At 41.0% G+C, this 23,518-nt stretch overlaps 2 protein-coding genes across 2 annotated transcripts in view; both read right to left on the bottom strand.

Annotated features, from left to right (window-relative positions):
- Positions 1-23,518, bottom strand: part of SYNPR (synaptoporin) — a 317,015-nt gene that overhangs the window by 71,831 nt on the left and 221,666 nt on the right. The gene's annotated exons all lie outside the window — the stretch shown is intronic.
- LOC119506594 (enoyl-CoA delta isomerase 2-like) lies at positions 2,465-4,014 on the bottom strand. The gene is given in 2 exon segments (XM_037799592.1): positions 2,465-3,562; positions 3,564-4,014. Coding segments are annotated over 2 exon segments (1,080 nt in total). The 5' UTR covers positions 3,930-4,014; the 3' UTR covers positions 2,465-2,848.

The following is a 23,518-nucleotide window of genomic DNA, read 5'->3' as shown; positions in this document are numbered from 1 at the left end:
AATATTCAATATTTGCCCTGTTTTTGGCAAATATTGAACAAAGGGCTTTTGTTTCCAAACTGTAGCTATCACTATTAGATATTCTTATCCAGTTAGTTGTTCAGCCTGACTCAAGAAGGATGAGTCTTTGACCATTTCATATTTCAAAGTTTCTCAGGCTAGAGGGAGGAAAAGAGAGGCCAAAGTTAGGAGATCCATTGTCATGATTATTCAAAGTAATGATTATCTCTCCATTCTTCATCCCTAAAGGGGAGTCACAGACTGAAGCCTAAAGTTAGGGATATTTGCAACATGGGAGCAAGTGCTATTCATCTTAGTACCCTACATGTTGTCACTTTTTGCCTATGTGGTACCCATTGTTCCTCTTCTGAATAGTTCTTTGATTTTCAGGTTTGAATGTGAGTGAAGACTTGATCAAATATCATGCTTCACCAAGAGGCTTAAAGATCTAAGGAAAGCATATGGGATTCCACTCCAGGATAATGAGGCCAGCAAAGAGGAAAACATGTTATTTCGGTTTTCTAAAGCAGCTGGAATGTAATATACCAGAAACGGGCAGGCTTTTACAATGCAGACTTTTTTTTTTTTTTTTTTTTTTAAGTGTTCATGCAAAAGAAAGTTTTATTCTACTCATTTCTACAGGTCTCTATAGCATACAAGGTAGTTTCCTACGTGACTGTTTTCAGGTATTTGCGAGAGGGTACATTTTTTCTAAAGCCATAAGGTGTATTTACATATCTTTAGTCTTAAGGGACAATTTCTTTGGCGGCTAGATGGGAAACAGCAGGGGCAGGAGACAGGAGCACAGAAGGAGCCCAGCAGGAGCTCAGAGACTATTCCCTTATCTAAATTGCAGTCCACCTTCAGACATGCAAAGCTTTTGGCCTTTTCCTAGCCCAGTGCCCGCCTTCAGATATCTGGAGCTTGGCAAGGCCCTGCTCTATAGTTTGTTAAGCCAGGGGACCTTCCATGTCTCCACACGTAACTATATGCTGGTACTCTGAACAGTTAATTGTACACCATGGATGATTGTATGGTATGTGAATATATCTCAATAAAACTGAATTTAATTTAAAAAAATGTAAACATTTTGTTCCCGTCTGCTGGCCTCCATATTTTCTCATGAGCAATCCGTGGCATTTGAGATGTTGGTCCCCTGTATGAAATGTGTCATTTTCTCTATTTATATTGTTTTCAGTAGTTTGATTATAATATGCTATCACATGGCTTTGAGTTTTTCCCAGGGATCACCACCAAACTTCTTCTGTAAAGAGCCAGTTAGTAATTATTTTAGCCTTTGAGGGTCACATGAAATCTCTTGCATTTTTTTAAACAACACATTAAAAATGTAAAACAAAAATACATGCAGGCTGGATTTGGTTCCAGGTCTTAATTTGCTCACCCCTACTTTATCCTCTTTGGGATTCTCTGAGCTTCTTGAATCTGTAAAGTTATGGCTTTCACCAATTTTGGTTAGTTTTCAGCCACTTCTTCTTCAAGTATATATATATTCACCCCTATCTTTTTTTCCTCTCCTTCTGGGACTCCGTGATAAGTATGACTTTTTGTTATTGTCCCACTGGCCCATGAGGCTTCATTCATTTTTTTTTCCAAACCTTTTTTGCTCTCTGTTCTTCACATTGGATAATTTCTATTGATCTATCTTCTAGGTTCATTGGCCTCTTCCTTTGTCATCTACAGTCTACTGGTCAGCTCCTTCAGTGAAATTTTTAGTTCAGATCTTCAGTTCTAGAATTTGGTTTTCTTTTTATAGACTGTATTTTAATCACTTCAAGTATGTTTTTCTTTACCTTGCGAAGCAGAGTTATAAGAGCTGCTTTGAAGTTGGTGTGGTAAATTCCAACATCTTGGTCATCTTGTTAATAAGTAAGTGCCCAATAAATATTAATAGTTATTTGCTATTAAAATATTTTCTGTAAGACTGAACATTTTGGATCAAGATTACTGGAAGAAAAAATTAAGCACTATAAAGTCAGAGGCTCAGTGGATTAGGCACCTGAATGCTGATGATTCAAAGAAAAACCAAAAAGGAGGGAGGGTATTTAGGAAAGCAAAATATTCCAGGCAAATTTTGTAGCCATTGTAATTACACCCTCAGTCTCTATTAATTGATATGCATGGAATTAATAAAAATAGAAAGTTGCAAGGACAGTTAAGGCATCTTGTAGGTAAGCCTTTTATAAAATACCACATTAAACAAAAATGAAGATTTTTGTAATAAAAAAGGAAATAGTAAAGTTACTGATACAGAACATTTCTTTCCTATGACCCAAGTCTCCCTTCATGCCTCTTTATTAAATTGTGAAAAAAGAAAAAAGAAACTAAGATTCTTATTTATTCATTTACTTTCTAGTAACCTAACTCCTCTTTTTGTGCCCTTGCTAGATGGCTGCAAAGGAACATGCAACCCACAGAAGACCTTCAGTCAGTCATGCAGAGACTGGCAGCGTTTGGCCCGATTCAGTCTGTGACCCCCCGTGGAAAGCAAAGTGCAATTGTGGTGTTTCAAGATACAACTTCGGCTTGTCACGCTATGAGTGCTTTTCAAAGCAGGGACCCAAGCAGGCTGTTTCAGTGTTTCTGGCACCAACAATTCATGTCGAAAGCTGTAAGACCCCCCAACGCCCGCCACCCAATTCCAAAAACCTATGTGGGTTCTTAAAGCTCGTTCTATGTAATTTTTTTCTTTTCATCATGGCTCTCATTAAATTTATAACTGTCATCATAGATATCTTAGCACTGACAAAAGGCACAGTGGAAGTTTATTTACTTCCAGTATCAGAAAAGCAGAGGTCATATCCCACTCTCTCCTCTGAAATGCTTAACATCACAGTTTTGCTCTTTTGGATAAGAAGTTCATGATCGCGTCCAGGCATTCCTCTGACTGCCATCTTTCCTGGAGGATGTCGCATTCTTCCAAATTAACAGCATGTAGCTTTTCTTTCTCTCTATTTCGGATTACCTGTTTTGAAATTCTCATGGCATTTGGGGGGAGCTTTGAATATGCTTTCAGCCTGGCCCAAACTTCTTTTTGGAAAGTGCTATCAGGAAATACTTCATTAACGAGTCCTTGAGCACATGCTTCTCTGGCTGTTAACTTCTTTCCAAAAACAAGCATCTCAGTTGCCTTGACTGAGCCCATTATCTTCGGAAAAACGTAAGAGGAACATCCTTCCGGACACTGGCCGAGGTGACTAAAAGGAGTATGAAATGTCACCTTGTCGGACGCATACACCAAATCAAAAAGCCCCAGAAGGGTGACGGTGATTCCCACAGCTGGACCATTCACCACTGCAATCAGAGGCTTAGGAAAATCTATAAAATGGCCTACAAATTCCCTCAGTAAGATGGCAGCACTCTTAGATTTCTCCTCTGCCTCACTAGGGTGAACATCAGCGAAGTTATTCAGATCGTTCCCACTACTATAATAGTCACCATTTCCTGTGACAATGGTTATGGCTGAGTCATCCTTGCCTGCGGCCTCAAGTGCAAGCATAATTTCTTGATACATCTGGGTGCTGATGGCATTTTTTTTTGGTGGGACGGTTTAGCGTGATCTTTGTGATGCCATCCTCTGAGGTCACCAGCAGGGTTTCATATCCAGCCTGGCTCCTGTCTGCAGCAGGCTTCACGTGGCCAGAGGATTCAGACGGCGAACCCAAACTGGACACCAAATCCACATAGTTCTGCCTGGCCGTGTCCTTGGGTAAGCTACCAAAGGCGTTCCAGGCTTCCCATTTTGCCTTATTGATCATGTCAAAGATAGCTGGTTTGGGCACATGACAGGGTCCTTCGGTGGCCTGCTTGTACAGTGCATAGAGTTTTAGCTTCACTTCATTTCCTGGATCCTCCTTCAAGAGTTTCACCTGATTCACTGCATTTTCAAAGTCCTGCTGACTGGCTGGCATGGCTGTTCTGCTCAGGTGCAGCTGAAGTCCTGGGGAAATGACAACCTGCAAAGGACTCCTGCCGGTACTCCTCCGCCAGCCCCGCGCCAGAATCGCTGTGAGCGCAGCCATGACTGCGCAGGGCCTCGGGCTCCACCTACAATGCAGATTTATTAACTTACAAATTTACAGTTCTGAGGCTGTGAAAATGTCTAAACTAAGGCAGCAACAGGACAATATCATCTCTGAAAAAAAGCTGCCGGCATCTGGGACTCCTCTGTCACATGAGAAGGCACATGGCCAGCGTATGCTGGTCCTTCTCTCCCGGGTTTCACAGCTTTCAGCTTCTGGCTTCAGTGGCTTCCTCTCTCAGCTCCCCTGGAGGCGTTTTCTCTATATGCTTCTGGGCTTTTTCGGTCTTTTATCTGCATAAGGGACTCTGGTAAAAGGATTTAAGACCCATCTTGAACGGGCTAGGTCACATCTCAATTGAAATAACCTAACCTAAAGGTCCCACTGACAATAGTCTGCACCCACAGGAATGGATTAAAAGAACATGGTCTTTTCTGGGGTACACAACAGCTTCAAACTACCACAAATATGGAGAAAGAAAGAGGGAGGGGGAGGGGGAACGGTAGGGGGAGAGGGAGGGGGAGGGGAGAGGGAAGGGGAGAGGGAGGGGAAGGGAGAGGGAGATTCTAGATTCTAGATCCTTATTGTGTCCCTAGCACCCAGCACAGTGCTTGGCACATAGCTGGTATTCAAAAATATGTATTGAGCCGATTGACTTTAAACTATCTTCTTTACAAGTGACTGAAACATCTATATTAAAGACAGAGGCCCTTTATTTTGAACAGGCATCAACTGCAGAAATCTCAAAGTTTGAAAAAGTCCATTTCTCCTCCCTTCTATTTTCTCCCTTTGCTGCTACCTCGTGCCACTTTTCTAGCTTTTTATTTTCATTCTAAGTGCCCTCTTGAGAAGGTAGTTATTTTATAACATTGTACTGGATATACTGCATGATCCAAATGAATTCTTTTCTGAAAGTATTTTTTACCTTGCATTTCTATGTTTAGCTTCCCCGAGCTCCTAAATCTTGTAAAATAAATTCAAATGGCTGACCAATGCCAACATCCACAGTCTGTATCTTGAGCCAAGAAACATGAACCAAAGTACATTAGGGCAGTAAGTGGGAAGAAAGAGGAAGGGTTTCATAAAAGGAGAAATATGATTAGAAGGATTCAGTACTCAACAGATTTGGCTCCCTCATTCAAGGACAAATTAATTCAAAGTTCGGAGTTCCATCTGAAATCTATACAACTATTCCAGATTCCTACCTACAGAAAGATTCAACGGGTCTGACTGGCTGTGATGATTCAGGCTAGTTGAAAAGACTGGTGTATTCCAGAGTGGGTTTTCCATACGTATTTGTTTGTTGGCTCCTTTAATATTCTAGAAAGCTTACCTCTAAAATCTCTTGAAATTCTCCCGTTCCTTCTAAGGTCCAGAATTTCTTAAGTGTCCCAGAATTATCTTCTGAAGGATTTGATTGAGACCTTGCATAATAGGAGACAGTGGCATTTGATAATGGTAGAGAAACCCACAAAATTCTTCTTTCATTTCCATCCTTCAGCTCTTCAATATATATATATTGAGCATATAAGAAACCCTGAACTAGATTATTAGGAAAGAGTCTTGTTCCTTAGAGAGTCTGGAGTCTAGTAAGGAAGACAAAACTCGCAAAAATGATGGTAATGCCAGAGAGACTGTACTAAGTGCTATAATTGAGGGATAGATAAAGTGCTGTGGCTGGAAAATTGGGGAAGATTTCAGGGGAGGAAATGAAACTTCAAGCCGGCTAATCCTCCTGTAAGTGTCCAGTGACCAATTAACTCAAGGAAATGGAGTTTGCAAAATTAAGCCTGACCTGTAGAGGATAGTTCTTCTTAGCAAGGCATATTACAGTTTCCAAGGCCTATGCCTTCTTGGGCAATGAACCAAATTGCTTAGGACAGGCTGAGAAAACAAGGATATCAAACCTTGCTGGTGCCTGCTGAATGTCTCTGAGGCTGTTGTTTGCATCTTTTGGACATCAGTGAGACTTAATGACAGCTGACCATTGCCTGAATTTGGGCCTAAGCGTTTCTTGGCAGTCTTTAAATGTAGTTTAAAATTAATTACCAGCTTCAATGACCTGCTTGCACCTATTTTCTCCAAATAGGGACAGCTGCAAGGACAGAAGCCTGCAACTTGTGCACAGCTGCCTTGAAAATAGATATTCATTTCACATTCTTTCATTTCTACACCTTCCCTTCTTCTGCCCACATGGTGTGGCCAACTTGCTTCTTCATTCTAGCAGAGAAAGGATGATCTCAATTAATTTGGGATAGGTAATTGGTCTAACAGAGTGGGCTTGAAAACTTATTGCTCATGGCAATACTTGCAGAGGCTTGGCATGAAATGTTCTTTTCATGCTGGTAATCTCTAAGACATTAGGAAGCAGTGTTCTTTACAACACAAAATGCTGTGCATTTAAGTGACAACGAATTCATTTATCTAGCCAGAGAGCATACAATTTAATAGGGGAAAGCCACATATTTTTATGAAGTTCCAGTTTTACAAGAGGATCATTTAATTTTATCAAATAAGTAGCTCAATGCTCCTTTCCACAAACCTATAAAATTCATATTATGGATGGTGTTTTCATTAGTCTTCCATTGGGCAAGAGCAAAAGGAAAAGCAAGGAAGGCCATTATTCTTACAGAGGCTGGGGAGAAAGACATTGTAAGTCCTTATTTCATTGAACGCTGCCTTGTCCACACATTGGGAGGAACTTGGTAGGGCTCACATTCCCAGAAGCTCCTTGGAAATGACATAACATTCCTAAAGAAATATATACAAAAAGAGAAGGCTTTATTGGGAATATTAATGCTGCCCTCATTTCCCCAACAGTTGTGTCCTGAATTTCAGCTCAGTTCAATAACCCTTAGAATGTCCCGAAGATCCTTGGCATAGTTGGGAAGAGGTGATTATAGGGAAGGCAGAGAAGACTGAGGGTCTCCAGACCAATGGCCCTTCAGTTGTTCCCAGTGCTCACTGGGAAAGATCACTTTTGAAGTCTGATAGGGCACAGGGGATTGCTTACACACAATGAGTGTGAACACAATTGCTTAAAACTATCCAAGACTGTGCTTTGATGCTGAGTCAACATCTGTGAAACAGACTTCCAAGTCCATGGTGCACCACATATCTGCCTGCTCCTCTTCCCCACACCTTATGCCCTGGGCTCCCTAGACTCCCGGCATCTCCTAAATTTATCGTGTGCTTTCCCACAGCCAGGACTGGAACTCAGGATTCTGGACCCACTGAAAGTCTACTCATCATTCAAAGTCAGCGCAAGTGAAAATTTCCCCATAAAGCCTGGGTGAGCTAGAATAACTTTCTCTTCTAAGGCAGTTGGTTTGTGCCAGCACTCTGCTTGGCCATTTAGTTAGCTGACTACATGTCTAGTTTCCTCCACATCCTATAACTCTTTAAAAGTGGAGATAGTGTTTTATTCTCTTTTGTATTCCCTAAAGGCTTACTTCTCAAATTATGGTTCTCTGACCAGTGGGGATCACATGGGAGCTTATTAGAAATGCAGACTCTCAGGCCCTACCCAAGACCCTACTAAATCAGATTCTGCCTTGTAACAAGCTTGCTGGAAATTTGTACGCACAGCGAAGTTTGAGAACTGCGCTAGAGAACCTTGAGACAGCAGCTACTGTTAATTGAGTACATGCTTCCTGCCTGCTACTTTGCTGAGCACTTTTACATATATTCTTTCAACTAAGTCCACATGACAATTCTATCAACATTCCTGCCAGATAGGAATTATTACTCCCCAGTAGACAGACAACACTGGAGTGAAGTTAGATCGGAGACTGTGGGGAGTCCTACCTCCTGTCCTAATTGAATACAGCTCCCTAGTACAGGCTGAGAAGCAGGGGAGCAGAAGGAAAATGGGCCACACACAGCAGCTCCCACTCTGGAAAACATGACCCATCAACGTCCAAGTTTCCCACACCCCTTCTCCCCCATTCCCTGTCTCCTGGGAGAAGAGTCAGTCTCTCCACCATATAAAGGACCAAAAAGGCAGGATCTACTACATAATTTGCTGGGTCCAGTGTAAAATGAAAGCACGGAGACTTGTGACCAAAAAGCAGGAAAAATGTTATTATTTGCTATTTGGTGTCAGGCTCCCTCATGCACAGGGTTATGCACAGGCTAAGTGCAGACCCTCAGAACTGCCAGGGGCCCACCCCATGCTTTGGCTGTGGGCCTTCCTCCAGCTGCAAGACCTATTAGCTATGCTTAGGAAGTGAGTCAGGCATCTCCAGTTCCCACTGCACTACCTCAATCCACAGTGGACTGGCGACCTCCAAAAGTTCTGCAACCTTCTCGTCCTAATGTGCTGGGTGGCTGAATTGGTTGCTGCAGATGTGGAGGGTTCACTTTTCTAATGCTCAGTCTGCCATGCTGAAGCTAAAAAAGAAAGGCTGTGTGCCTACAGAGGTCTCCTAATTCATGTCCCAGAAATAAGGTTGGTTTTCCAAACTGAATCCCTGTGAGTTTAAATCCTTACTCAACCCTTTTGTAATTATTTCAACAAATCCATCTAATGATGTATTCTACTTTGAATTCTCTTTTATTTTCTTCCTATTTGGCAACACTTCAACTCCTATGGATTGCAATTAGATTCCAGTTGCCATTTACATATCTCTCCTGACTTTTCAAGTTCGAGAGTAATTCAGTTTCTGCAACATTGAGCCTGAAGAAACCACAAATACTCTGAATTTCATTTAGCTCTATGAACATTTTAGAAGTGTCATGATTAAATGTACAGGCACTGGAGTCCAACAAACCTGTGGGCAAAACTCCTATTTACCATCCTGGGCAGGTAGAACTCCGTATAACTCTATATAACCTCAGTATAACTCTGGACAGGAGGCTCATGTGCCCTTCAGTCCAGGTTTATCATTAACAAAGCTGATACTTTGGTTTCTGTTTGGTTATTTCTGTGGGTCAGTTATTTCTCCATTTATTAGATACCCCCAGATATCTCAAAGTGCAAATGAGGTCAAAATCTTATGTTTCGGCTCTATAGGGAAGAGAGTCACTCCAAGGCCTGGCCAGCCTCTCCTTGATGAAGCCTCTGGTCATTGTAGGGTGAGGAAGTTCTTGTAGGGAGATGGGGGTGGGGAGGAGAGGAGGCTTGAGCAAGTGCTGGCTAATCCACTATTGGAAAACAAGATAAAGCACCAGTGAATAAAAATAAAAAGCTTCCTTTGTATATTGGCTGACAGATTCTTGTTGTGAAAATGAAGTTTTCAATGAAAATATATAAATAAATAGAATTATGGCCTTAATTTTCCTATATGTGCAAGCTAAAGATTGCTTCTTTTACCATAAAATCTGGGAGAGCAGCTAGTGTGAGTAAGACCTCACTTACGCAGTATGCTAATGTTACAAACCTAGTGCTTTTTCAGGCAACAACGGTAAATGCCCCAGAAGTTGCAATTTTAGGGGGACATGTGAACATCTGTTCCAGAGATGGGATTCTTTCTGCTAGTTTAAGGTTGATGACCCTGTGTCCCTCAAGATACTGCATAAAAAAAGGGTTCTATGGAAAAAATAAACTTGATAAATGCTGCACACTCCATGCCCCTCTTGAATGTTAACATCAGAGCCATCTATCCAGGGCTTGGGCATGCCCTTAGTAAATATACCTGTTTAACTTTGGTTTAACTCAGTTTTCCCTAGAGTTCATTTGACCCCAATTGAGGTTGCATAACAGCCATTAACATTTGATGAAACACACTTCGATTTAAAATGAGATGTTAATGAGGAAAAGAGATCAAGGGGGAGACTCACTCCAACGATTTTTTTTATTATTACTATTCAGGTAGTAACCTTCCAAGGTGGGGTTTTCAAAATCAGTTATTAGCATGTGGGAAGGGATCTAGGAACGAGCAGGAGTTCTGGAACCACTAAGAGAGGTTCATTGCTATATGCATTATTTAATATCAGAAAATCCTCCCTAGAATCTTTCGTTCCACGCTGTAACTTAAGACCAAGACCTCTGATAAAATTAAGTAGGACGTTAACTCTGAAGCAGATTAAATTATGCTAACTTTTAACAAGTGGACACAGAAATCATGAGCTTGACTCACAGGGACATGGGTAATGCCAAGTAGCAGGATAAGGGGGTGCAAAGGACATTAATTTCTCATCAGAGGGCTGTTTGGCTTGGACAGCAGAGGGAGGCTTATGCACTTGGCCATCAGGAAAACCTCATTGTAAGGATACCTTTCTCCCTTGAGATGGAGGACTTCATTAGGGGATTCCTGGTGCTGATGGAGAGGAAGAAATTCCTGGCAAGCAATGCCACCACTCTCCACTGTTTTCCTCAAGGACAAATATCCCTTTTATGCAAATCCAGGGCAGTGATTGATTGTTACCTGTGTGCTTACAAGGAGAATGTTCACTTGGGTATTCCAGATATTTTCCTTATGTAAAGAAAAGGAATCATTTGAAGTTAGTTATTTGGGAGCAGAGATGTTTCCCTGAAGCTCCTCTGTGTGGACGTGGACACTTTCATCAGAAATGCCTTTTAGATGATGCTTTACAAAGAGAGATGAAAGCAGGCAAACAGGAAACACTACATGCATTTTCCCTGAAAGTCCATACATTTTTTTTTTCCACAGTGTCCTGTGATCTCATTTCCCCCAAAGTATTTGCTGCTACTACACTGCCTAGCTTTGCTCCAATTATTCCCTATGTCTGGAATGGCTTGACTCCCATTTCTGCCTATTGAAATCTTTCCCATTGTTCAAGGTCCTATTCAAACGTCTTCTCTCTGGAGAAGGGTTTGCCTCCCAGGGAGCAAACGCTGCTCTTCTCTGGCCAGTTTGGACCTTTTTAAAATAGCATTTATCATACTTTGATTTCTGCTATCTTGATGACTATGGCTGTCTGGGGTTCACCCATGAGCCCTATGAGGAAGGGACTTGATTCTAAATCACATTTACCCCCACACGGCACTGAGCATAGCCGAAACTCAGTAAATGCCAGTTGCCTTGTACCTCAACATTTGCAAAAAGATTGTGATTGAGAGTAGGCAAAGTTTATCATTCTATATCCTTATTTGGATGACTAGAAGGGAGTCCCCTGACTTCCCGGCTTGTTCTTTCATCTTTGTGTCCTGACCTGCTTCCTAAACCAGTATTTCCAAAGCTTTAGGAATTCTCTTATCACTCTCATGAATTTTGTCATACTTGTGAACTCTGCATGCTTCTATTTGTTTAATATTTTTCCTCCAATTCATTCTCCTTTTCCTCGTATGGACTCATTTAAAAAGCAGACCATTTATCTCTGCTGTAAACAGGAATCGAGTATCACTTGCCCTTAATTAAAAATAAGCATATACATGAATACAATAAAAATATAACAATATTATTACATTCATTCATCCATTCAACAAATATTTATTGAGCATCTATGTGCCAGGCACTGGGCTGGGTGCTGGGGTTATGGAGATGAACAAGGACAGGGTCCCAGATCTCTTGGGGTTTCTGTTTTATTAATAAAAAAGCAGAAAATAACAAGCCAAACAATAAGCACATATAAATGCTATAAAACAAAATGAAGCCAGGAGAGAGCATGGAGAGTGATTAGGGTGCAATTTAGAGAAAGAGGTCAAGGAAGGCTCTGAGGAAGGGATATTTGAGCAGAGACCTGAAAGAGCAAACCATGGGACCATTTGGGGGCAGAGGCTTACAGGAACAGCAGGTATTACAGCCCTGAGAAGGGATTTGCCCTTGCCACATTTCAGGGCCACTAAGGAGGTGGGTGCAGCTGGCGTGTACTGAGTAAGGGGACAGGTGCTAGGAAAAGCAGTCAGAGAGAAGCGAGAATGAGAGCACGTCTAGCCTTGTGGACTAGGACAAAGACTCTGAGTTTTATTCTAAAATGAAGAGGCAGTTTTAGCTGCATGCTGTTGCACTATGGGAAATAATACTGTTGGTTAAGGGAAGACCTGTGGAAAGTCTCCTTTTGCCTTCTAATTAGAATTTCCTCCTTGGCTCACAACCAAACCTTGCAGTCAAACAGGCTTATCTTCAAGAGATGGTGGAAATTCAAGGAATCTAAAGAGATCAATGCCAGTCATTCTGTCTGGTTTGCTAAGCTGGGGACACCTCTTGGACAGCACCTGGCAAAAGTGCACATCCCTTAACCATCTGTGGAATGAAGGAAACATAATTGCTTCAGCTTCCCAAGTTCTGTGTCCCTTTACTTTGAATCTGCTAACCCTGCTTCCCCACTGATCCTGCAACCTACCTGACCCTGCAGGACCAAGCAGGGAAGGGAAGTATCATCAGGGAAGGCCAATGTCTTCCTACTCCTCATTCCAAAGCACTGGTTCTCAATCCGGGCTGCATATTAGAACTACCTGGGGAGCTGTGCCTGGGCCCCACATGCAAAGATTCTGACTTAATTAGTCTGGAGCAAGGCCTGGACATCTGTGGTTTTAAAAGCCCCCCAAGTGGTTCTACTGTCAGCCAAGGTTGAGAACCACAGCTGCAAGGGAAGCCAAAAGGGAAGCAAGCATTTTCACCTCAATTTTTACAGAAGGGGGAATCAAGAGTTTTAATTTTCCAACATCGTATGAAAACTGGTGTTTGGACATGAGGACCTGGGTGGGTATGGAATAGGAACTAATTAGAGTGAGATAACCAATTCCTTAGAGTGTGAGGTGAAACCAATGTTTGGCCCTATTTGCCTATTCTCACCAGGTATTCCCAGGCCACACAGTGGCCCATCTGTGTCCATTTTACCAAATCTGTCTTTGGTAACATAGACACAGCCGTGGGATTGGAATCTGGAAGAACTCCAAATTTCTAACTTCAAAGCCCTCAGATTCTACCTTACTGCCCTGTTCCTCTTCCTGTGTAGTATAGCACCAGTCAACATGAATGAGCAACACATCTAATTAAAGATGAGCTGGCAACACACACACACATACATGATTCCATCTGGATTGATGCTGGATCCCACACCAGTAATCTGCTGGGCAGAAAAAGCAGGAAGGCATTGGATGTCGAATTTAAAAGCCTTAAAACAAATTTTCTAAAAATGCAGCCTCCTTGGTCATTTTGCACAAGACTGTAAAAGCCCTGGGCAGGTTGCAGAGAGCCACACTCCTCCGTGACTGAAGACGGCTTTCTCTGCCTGCTGCTTAGATGGAGAGCTGCAGAAGGGGTGGAATGTGAAAGGGGCATCACCATCAATTAGCAACTGCCTAGTCTGCACTCTGAGATATCAGGAGACAAAAAGGGAGTCCAGAATGCTAAGTTTCAAGTTAGTTGCTGATTATTTAAAATAAATTATGACATTGTTTGTGGCACCCCATCCCTGATCCAGCCCAGTTTTCTCCTTGGGAGACTTCCTAAAAGACACTGAACCAGGAGCCATGGATAGTACGCACACTACAGATGTGCTATATTCTTAAACTTTTAATTTAGAGACCATCAGTATAGTATTTCTTAAAGTGAAGTTTGTGAGATTGTTTGATGGTATTTTTTGGTATCATTTTAGATTTTTTGTCATTGTTATCTTTTATTGTGGGTGAGTAACATTGGCTTCTCACTCATGGTCGTGATCAAAAGTTTCCTTTAACAATAACTTCTTTAAGTTCAATAGTGAGTCATTTACAGCAATGAAGTAGATATCAGGAAGGTGGTGTTATACGGAGAAGGCAAAACTTGTGATGTGGTACATGATGGACTGACGTGTGGGAAATGCAGTCCAGTAAAAATCTCCCATATTTCAGATGGGGAAACTGCAGTCCACTGTAAAATGACTAGTCTTGAGTCACATAGCGAGTGGATGGCAGATTCCTGGTTCATGTCTCCTTACATGGCTGCTCTAACTAAATCCCCTCAATAGGGATTGAAAGCACCTAGTAGCACAGTAGAGACTGTTCTCAAATCACTGCGAGCAAAGGCAACGCCTTTAAATTCTAAGGCACTCCCTTCAACCCTGCCTCCCCACCCCACTCCCCTCCTCAAGAAAAAAAAAAAAATCTTAGCAAAAAGACTCTTCTCTTTGCCTGGCAGGACATAGGTGAAATAACCTTTACAATAACCCTTGCTCTGCTGACTCTCTGAAGAAGAGTTAGTGGCTCCCATCACAGAGCTCCTGAGGATGGGGCACATTGAGCATCAGGTACATCCGGCCCAGTGAGAGTGTCTTTGACACATGGGTCAGGTTCTGGCAGTTACTAGCCCTGGTGATCAGGGCTAAAGAGAGTGAAGGGTTCCTAGTACTAGGGGTGGGGAAAAGAGACTCCCTTTGGGAGCCAGCCCACTGTGACCTTGCATGGAGGACTCCAGAACTAATAACTTCCTCTCCACATCCCTCTTATGTCCTGCTTGTACTTCCCATTAGCCAAAGACAACAGGAAGCCAGACATTAAAGCCTCCCAGGGCACAAAACAACAAGTGTGGAGAGTGGCTTGGAGAGTGGCCTTGGAAGGGCAAAGAAGGCATCTAGTACAATTCCTCTTTTCCATTCTGAGTTATTCTACCCCGAAGCTTCCTGTTCAGTCAGAGGGCTGGATTTCTCACAAAGAGCAGCACTGCTCCATGGCACACACATAGCAGCCCCAGGTTACTTTTGTTTCCCCGGCTTGCCACTGTTTTCTGACCTCCAAAACAGATCCTGAATCTGCCTACTTCTACTTCTCTGCTACACCCTAACTCCAAATCAATGACACTGTTTTGTTGGACTCCTGCTCTCCCAAAATCCATTTTGCACATTACAGCTAGAGGGGTCTTTTAAAACAGACCAAGTGCTGTCACTCCTCTTCTAAATCCCACCAAGGGAATCCCACCCTTCTTAGGATGAAATCCAAACTCCTTACCATGACCCACAAGGCCCTACATGATCTACCTCTGCCCACCTCTCAGACCTCATCTCTATTACTTGTCCTCTCTCACTACGTTCCATTCACACTCAGCTTCCTTGCTGATTCCTGAATGGTCTGTGCCATTTCTGCCTCAGGCCCTTGCATGTGCTGGCTGTCTCTGCTATTTGAAACAAATTCCACGCCCCTGATTTTTGCATGGCCGGCACCTTCTCATCATTCAGTTATCAGTTAAACAAAATTTCTTTAGAGATGACTTTTCTGACCTCATAATCTAAGGTAATCCCCCTAACATATTGCCCTTTAATTTTTTTATAATATATAACATTCTGAAATTGAGGCTTAGAGAGGATAAGCGAATTCCTTGAATAAAGCAAGGCCTAGAAGTGATGAAACTAGAATAAGAGAGTATGGTCTACATTTTCACCTAAACCCTTTTTGAGAGCAAATGATGATAGTAACAACTTTGACAACAGTAACTAATGTTTATGGTTTACTTACTATGTGCCCTGCTCTGTGCTAAGCACCTTACAAGCATAATCTCACTTATTTACCTCATTTACTTTACCAATGAGTATAAGTATCATTGTTATTCCCAAGTTAAATATGAAGACATTAAAACTTAGAGAGCTTAAGAAACATATCCTTTGTCCTCCAGATCCATTCTGCCTTGTACCTCCATGGGCTGCTGGGTTGGGCAGCCCTGTTGACTTTCTTTTTTCTTGCTGGAAGCACCAGCAAGAGAGAGACCTTGGGGTAATAAGGAAGGTGCAGCAGATACCAGTAGGAAAATTCTTGAGGTTTCCCTACACTTTGTCCACATATCTGTTAACAGTCCCCTTACTAAATTATCCTCAAATTACCCAAATTGATTTTGCCGTGTGTTTTCTGCAGGGAAAGTCGAGAGTGCAGATCCCCAGGTCTGGGTCCAAAAAGTAGGTTTCCTGAACCGTTTTGCATGTTGCCTCCCACGTATTGCCTCCCACATGTTGCCTGCAGGAACATTTCCTCAGGGATTCAAGAAAATGCTTAATAGAAGTGGGTTAAGGACCCGACCTTTTGGGTTCAAACCTGGCTCTACCACTTAGTACCTGTGTGACTTGTGCTCAGTTTCCTTAAAATGGAGATTATATCAACACCTATGTGACTGGATTGCTTTGCACATCTAATGACTTAATATTTGTAAAATTGTTTAGAAAAGTGCCTGGCTCAGAGCATGCACTCAGTAAATATTAGCAAGCCCTTTTAGGCCAGTATAGAGCTGGGATCCAGAAAAATACTCGGATACTGTCCTAGAAATTAGATTTTAAACAGTGGTTCTCAAAATTTCGTGATTACAATGCTGAGGTCATTTAATGTATTTCCCAAGGATCCATCCCAGAATCCAGTTCGGCAGTATGAAGTGGTCCCAAGAATCTCCATTTTAAAGAGCTGGGGCCGCCCAATTGATTCTGAAGTACCTGAACCCCACTGGAAGAAGCACTGCCCTGAAGGGGTCCAGCAGCCCTAGAAAACTGGACAGGGAGGGAGTGGATACGGCAGAAGCTGGGAAGTTCTGCTGGGCAGCACCTTCTTTTCAAGCATATATCCCTTCTCTCCTCACTTTACTCATTTGTTTCTTTCCCCTTTAACTGACAGTGTTGACAGACTCCTACAGAAATGGACAAACGTGCAAATATTTGCTCTTTTGAATTTCTGATGAAGGTGATGGTGATGGGGGGAGATGGGAGATGGGGGGGATAGGGGATGGGCTGGTGGGGTGTGAGCTGCCCTGAAAGGCCATTTGACAATCTGGGACCCAGGAATTCCATTTCTAAAACCTCAGTTTAGCCCATGATGTATCATTACAGAGCTGTTTCTTATGTTAAAATACCAAAAACTACCTAATGTCTAATAACAGGGGAAAGGGCCTAAAGAATTTATGGTTTATAAGTGTGGCCTATGCTAGATCATCTATTAAAATCGCGTGGCAAAAGAATACTTAATGGCTCGGGATGATGTTTGCGATGTATTCTGTGAAAAAAGCAGGCTGAGACAGAACATACCAAGGCACCCAGTGTTCTTTTTTACTTTAATTGTTCTTTTTCACTTTAATTTTTATTCTTATTATTTTTGTGTATGTGGTAATGAAAATGTCAAAAATTAATTTTGGTGATGAATGCACAACTATATAATGGTACTGTAAACAGCTGAACATATGCTTTGTTTTGTATGACTGCATGGTATGTGAATATATCTCAATAAAAGTGAATTAAAAAAAATAGAGTGGTAAGGATCAACTGAGATGCAGAACCTGAAAGTATGTTAGAAACTGGAAAAAATAAAATAAAATAGAACATACCATTTAATTCCAGTTTTGTGTATAAATACACAAACACACACACACACACTCACATCTATTTATGAAACACACACACTCATGAACTTTATTTACCCAAAAAGGTAAACAAAATACTCAAAATGGTTTAACAAAATGTTAGAAGTAGCTTATCTCTATCTCTGGGCGGTGGCATTAGGGGTAATTTATAACTTTCTCTTTTGCTTACTAGAGTTTTCTTAACTTTTCTATAATTCTTATGTTTCACTCTGTAATTAAAAATGTTATTTAAAAGCACCTACTATTTTGGGCTAAATACAGTGCATTCAATTCATCATATATTAATTGGATGTGTTACTGCTCAGCACCAGGCAGAGTCAAAGTGGGAGTAAAAGGGAACTATTGCAGTGCCATTGTATAAACCAAATATCCCCCTATGATGCAGGTGGACAACAATCTGTGATGTGATTCAGTGGCAAAATGAACAGCGCCAACCAAGAGAAGGTCAGAAAAGAGCAAACTCACTGATGCCTGGTTCAGGGATGGGGAGGGCTTGAAGGATGGCTACAGATGATGAGGGGAGAGGGGACAAGGGGCACGGCTTTGAGCAAGGTTGACCTGGTTAGCAAAGAAGAGGACACTGAAGCACAGTTAGAGCGGTTCTTGGACAAAGTTGTAGGTGGGACAGGTAAAGCGAGTCTGCTTCCTCCACTGCATATTTAGAATCAAGAATTCAGGAATTTTAAGGTTTGGCATGGGGTATCATCAATTTTATAGAATATGATGGATGAGATAAAAGATAGCAAGTACAGAGTGAAGGTTTATCTCTTGATAAGTTTCCATTCACTTATACCAGCTCCCACTCCCAATCTCTCATATAGATCAGGAGATGAATTCTGTGTGAGAGGATGTGGGTAATAAAATTTGAGTTACCTTTGATCTGCAACTTTGATTTTGATATTGTATATGCACATGGACTGTAAAATCTCCCAAGATTCCAAAAGACCCGAGGCCACTGCTGCACTTGTGAAATCAGCCTAAGTAGTTTTTGTTCTTGTGTTCTTTGCTGCCCCTCTCCCCTGAATCTTATGAAATCATTCCTTCTAGTATATGTGTGTCTGGCTGTCCTTACCACAACACACTGTAATTATTTGTTTCTCTTTCTGTATTAGACTTAAGGTTGGCTCCAAAGCTGTCTGTCTGTATTATAACCTGTATTTTATATTATCCTTGTCTTTCCTAGAGTACTCAGTTTGTGGACATAACCTCACTTAGTCCACTGGTCTGAGATTTCAGAATTCTCCGTAAGAATTGAGCCAATTCTACATGTAGATAGATCTCTCTGAGGCCAACAGGTTATGTTCCCTTTGAGGGAGAATGTTAACTTACACAAGCAAGCAGTTCTTGTTTTTATATATAACAGACTTTGTGGGGCAGGTTAAATGACATCCCACATACAACACTATTGAAAGACTTCATGAATATATATTAAATTTGTAGTAAAGGGAGAGAAGAAAACTGTAATACATCAAGGATTCTAAAGAAAACATGAACTATATGTAAAGCAAGGGAAGAGTTGTTTTCTAATACCAGAAAAGCCAAAAGCCCGACACCAAACTGATAATAGATAAGAAAGAAAAATCTGACAAAAGATAATTATAGCTAAGGTAGATGCAGATTCTGTATCGCTTTAGAACTCTGTTCTGAGAAGTTACAGTGCATGACTGAGTTATAGAGGGGAGGAAAGACCCTGGTCTTTGGAGGTAGGTAGATGTGGGTTTGAATCTGGACTCTCCTATGTCTTGGCTACCTTGTAGCTTAATTTCCACAACTACAAAATGAAGGTGAGACCTCATCTATCTCACAAGATTGTTGACAGGATATAATGCTGGCATTAATTAATAAGCATTAGTTTTCTTTCTTCCTTCTTTAGAATTCCCCTCCTAATTTGGAATAAATCCAGGGTAATTGTTTAAAGTGTTCATCTCCTTAAATATGAACTTGCTCCTATTACAACTGATGTGCAAGGGATACAGGACTTTGATGACCAGTCACAACAAACCTCAAAGTGTGAAGATTCTTTAGAACCACTCTGAGTATGCACAGCATTTCCAAAGCCTATCCAGCCAGAAAGAGGGCCGATCCTAGCTTAGTTGTCCAAGATAAGCAAATACTGGGAGACTCCCTGACATAGAATGTCCTTTTCTGCTTAAAACCAAGATGGGCAGCAGGATTCAGTACAATCTTCTGAGTGTCTTTCTAAACACCCAACGCTCACTAAAGTTTCATATCCTTTGAACTAGCAAATCTAACTTCAGAATTTTTGCTTGAACAAAAATAACTCTTTTAAAAGAAGTATCATGGCTTTGCATACAGGATGCTGATTGTAGTATTTTTTATATTAGAAACCAACTATTTGGGTTTATTAGAAACCAATTAATTGTTCACCCATAGGGGACTGGTTAAATAAATTATGATCCATCTGTGTAACAGGGTGCCCTGTGGCCATGATGATGTGAGGAAAACTTAGTTTAGATGTCCACTGTACATTAAGTCTAAGATGCAGGCTAGAAAACTTTATGCTCAGGCTGACCCTTTTTTGCATGTGAAAACAAAATTACTATCAATTACACACATGCATGCACAATTTGGAAGGTGGAAATACAGGTGATATATATTTTCATCTGTGTATTTTTCTCCATTATCCAAATTCTTTGTGTTGAGTAATAAAAACAGAGGTCACACACACACACACAAAACCCAAGAAAAAAACACCTCAATTTCTACTAATGGGTAACTTGGGGAAAAGAATTGAGCTGTATTTCAATTTTTCCATTTAAGGAAAGACTTTTTTTGTTTATTCATACATAGCCAACTAGGAGAGAGGAAAGAATAAGAGAGAAGCTGATGATGGCGATGTGGGGCTTCAAGATGATAATTATAACAATCACACTTGGCACAGAATCAGTACCAGTACCTGGTGTCTTAAAAGCTGTCTCAGATATTATCTAATTAAGCAAAGCAAGGAGGACAACGAGGAGAGGGGAAGGTTTTATCTAAGAAGCTACGAGGAGGTCTTTATTTACTGAGGAGATTAAAACAACTGAGGGGCAGTAACAAAAGTGACCAAATGAGAAATTCAGTGGACAGTCTGAGATCTCAGAAGCTCCTAGAGCTTTTGAGGGCTAAAAGCAAAAATCGTAAGTCAGAAAAGAGATAGAAGGAAAAAAAAAAAAAGAATGAGGAAAGAAGTGGAAATGGAAGAAGGGAAAGCTGCTGGAAAATTTAACAAAACTGAATTGTTTCTAAAACCCCACTTCATTAATTCAGTCAATAATATTTTGTAAATATTTGACTGTAGAGCAATTTCTCTGACCCTGGGACTCACATAATTCCAAAACCCTTAAACATCGGACTGCCACTCAGAATTATTGACATTTGCCTCTGTAACAGAGGGAAAGCATTAAACATACATCACAGATGTTCTTGGGGGAAGACTGAGAGGGCAGCCAAGCTCCTGCCCCATGATTCAATTTAAATGCACTGAGAGAACAACTACATCAGAGGATATCAAAAGAGCAAGTCTCAGGCATCCTAAGATGGAAAGGTAATATTCATGAGGACCTCAGAGAAAAAGCTAAAATAAAAAATGCTAATTTGGGAACCTGCAGGACTCGGTCAACCTAATTCTTGTTAACATTAGTCTACTTCTTAACTGCTTTGCTGACCCCAAACAGTGAGGAATAGAATTGGGCTGGGTGGTGTGGGATAGCTTTCATTTTGGACTTAATATATTTATATTGTTTGAATATTGTACAATGGACATATATTACTTTTGTAATTTAAAAAATTAAGCAACCATAAGAGAGTACAGTATAAAAAGTAAGTTTCTCCCATGCTTTGAGATCCACCTGAAGAAGCAGAAACCTCATAAGTTTCTCTTTCATTTGGTGCTTTTAAATAGTACATGAGTCCACTAGAGAGCCAATAATTACAAGGTGTTACTTAGGCCTTGATAACACACTTCATCCTTTAAGAAAAAGCTATTTAGATGGGACCACAGATGATAAAAGGCCCATGCTCAGAGAGACAAAGAACCTGCTGGCTCATCTTTGTCAGGCTGACATCTCCCTGTCCAGATCCTCACCGTAGGCCTTAATAGCACAAGTTTGTCTTTCTTATCTCCTTAGACTATAAATAAGAGGATTAGAGGGGTCCAAGTTAAAAGAAAAGGAGCAGAAACAAATGCTTGTGCCTCTTTTGCAAAACAAAGACACAAAAGCAGCCTCAGCTTCAGCTGCATTAAAAAATGGGAACAGAAGAGCTTGTTAAAATGTCACCATTAAGAGCTCTGACGAGTTCTCCTGCTGGACCAGGCACCGTGGGTTGCAGTATGCTGGATCTGACTTCATACTCTGCCTTGTCTTTGTTACCAGGTCTGGTGGGCAGAGATCCCACCAACATGCAGGGGCAGCTCAGAAAGGGCCCCTGAGCCCCCGGGCCAGAGAGGAGTACAGGATTTCAAGCCCGGCCTTTCCGGTCCAGGGCAATATCCAGGGTTCTCAATATCTAAAGGGCATAAGAATCGCCAGGAAACTTTTAACCATCCAGATATCCAGGCTCTATTCACAAAGATTCAGAATCAGGAGATCTGGGCCCAGCTCCATGGTCTGAAAAAACCAGGCCCAAGAATCTGCATTCTGACAAGCACCCACCCCACCTTCCTAATTTAGATGCAAGAGACCACACTTGCAGAACAAAAAAACCCCACACATTTTCTGCTACACCTTCTGCCTTTTAACTTGCTTAAGATATCACAGATTCTGAAAAGCAGAGGTGCAGGATTTCTTACCTATTTCCAGCCTCCGCTCTTTTCTTGTAGCCCAGAGCATAAAGATTTGAAATCGAGAAGTATTTAGACCAGTAACTATCATTGATCAGAGGCTTTAAAACACACACACAGACATAAAGAATTACATATGATGATAAAAGCAGAGTAAACAAAATTCACCACCCTCTACAGAGAGGTAATCAATTTTTTAATTTGTTAAATTCACCAGGCTGTAGATAATTATTCAAATTTCAGAGAAAGAAGGAGTCGAAGTTGATTGATCAAACCTTCCTGAACTCATGTTGAAAAACTGCAGTGGGCTGCATAATTTCAAAACCCTCTATTTTCTGCCGTTATCCTTGTTCTCACAACATAGCTCACTCGTATTTCTGCTTTGCTTAACAAGAGAGCTGGTGGTTTGGGATGCTATTGCCTCCTTTGAACCAGACATTGAAAATGGCAGTCAAGGGTAATCGTCTATGGCTGAGCTGGGCTTGGCCCTTTAGGTAACAGATAAACAAATGAAGAGCATTGTTTTTACTTTCTCATTGTTTTCTCCATTTCGGAAGTGTCTGCTGAAACTAAACAATAGAAAGAACCATAATGCTGCAATAGGGTTTGAGTTTAGGTCCCACCTCTTAGTTCTCCTACCTTACACCAATTACTTTGCTAGTTGAGGCAGAAATTTCCTCGTCTATAAAACAGCCTTCCCACCATTATGTTCAGCCACTCATTATCACATAATCCTTTTAAATTAATTTATTTTTGTCCCTGTACCCTGTTTTTTTTTCCCAAACTATCCATTGCCACCACCCCATCATCAACTCCTCTTTTAAAGTCAGCCCCCAAAGAGCAAGAACTTTGTTTATCGCCATGTTTACAGTGAATGGAACAGTATTTACACAGTTGGCACGAGGAAGGAAAAAGGAAAGAAAGGAAGGGATTAGGAGGGAAGGAAGATATCCAATCACATAGTAGTAGTAAAAATTAAATGAGATAGTTCATGTAAAAACTGCTTTATTATGCAGTTGTCAAAAAACTTGTAATTTTTATAAAAATAACTTTCTAGAAAAGATGATTTCACAGATATCATGATATTAAGATTTTGCTTCAGATTCTGTTATATAGTTTTCAAAATATAACAGTCTTTTTACCTTCTTCCAAAAAAAGTTATCTTTCTTAGGAATATCAATTCAAGCATAACTTTAAAATTGGTTTTAATTTTTATTAGCATTTCTGAATAAACTGATAATTTTTCTTTGGTATCATAACTGAGGAGCTGAGATTCTGTTAGCTGGGAGCATGGGATTTTTTTGTTTCTTTTTCTTTTCTTTTCAGAAGAAAATAGCCTTAGTTAGCATCTCCAAATCAGGGTGTGTAGCCTGTATATCTTGAAAGACAAAAGCCAGGAATATTTGGAGAAACTGAAAAAAAATGACCAGAAAAAGGCAGCCACATGTTAAGGAGATATAAAAATTTCTGTAAGAGAGATTTAT

The sequence above is a fragment of the Choloepus didactylus genome, chromosome 1 (genome assembly GCF_015220235.1).
Source record: "Choloepus didactylus isolate mChoDid1 chromosome 1, mChoDid1.pri, whole genome shotgun sequence".
NCBI classification, from domain to species: Eukaryota; Metazoa; Chordata; class Mammalia; order Pilosa; family Megalonychidae; genus Choloepus; species Choloepus didactylus.
The sequence above is the reverse complement of the archived record's forward strand: the minus strand, read 5'-3'. Positions and strand labels throughout refer to the sequence as shown.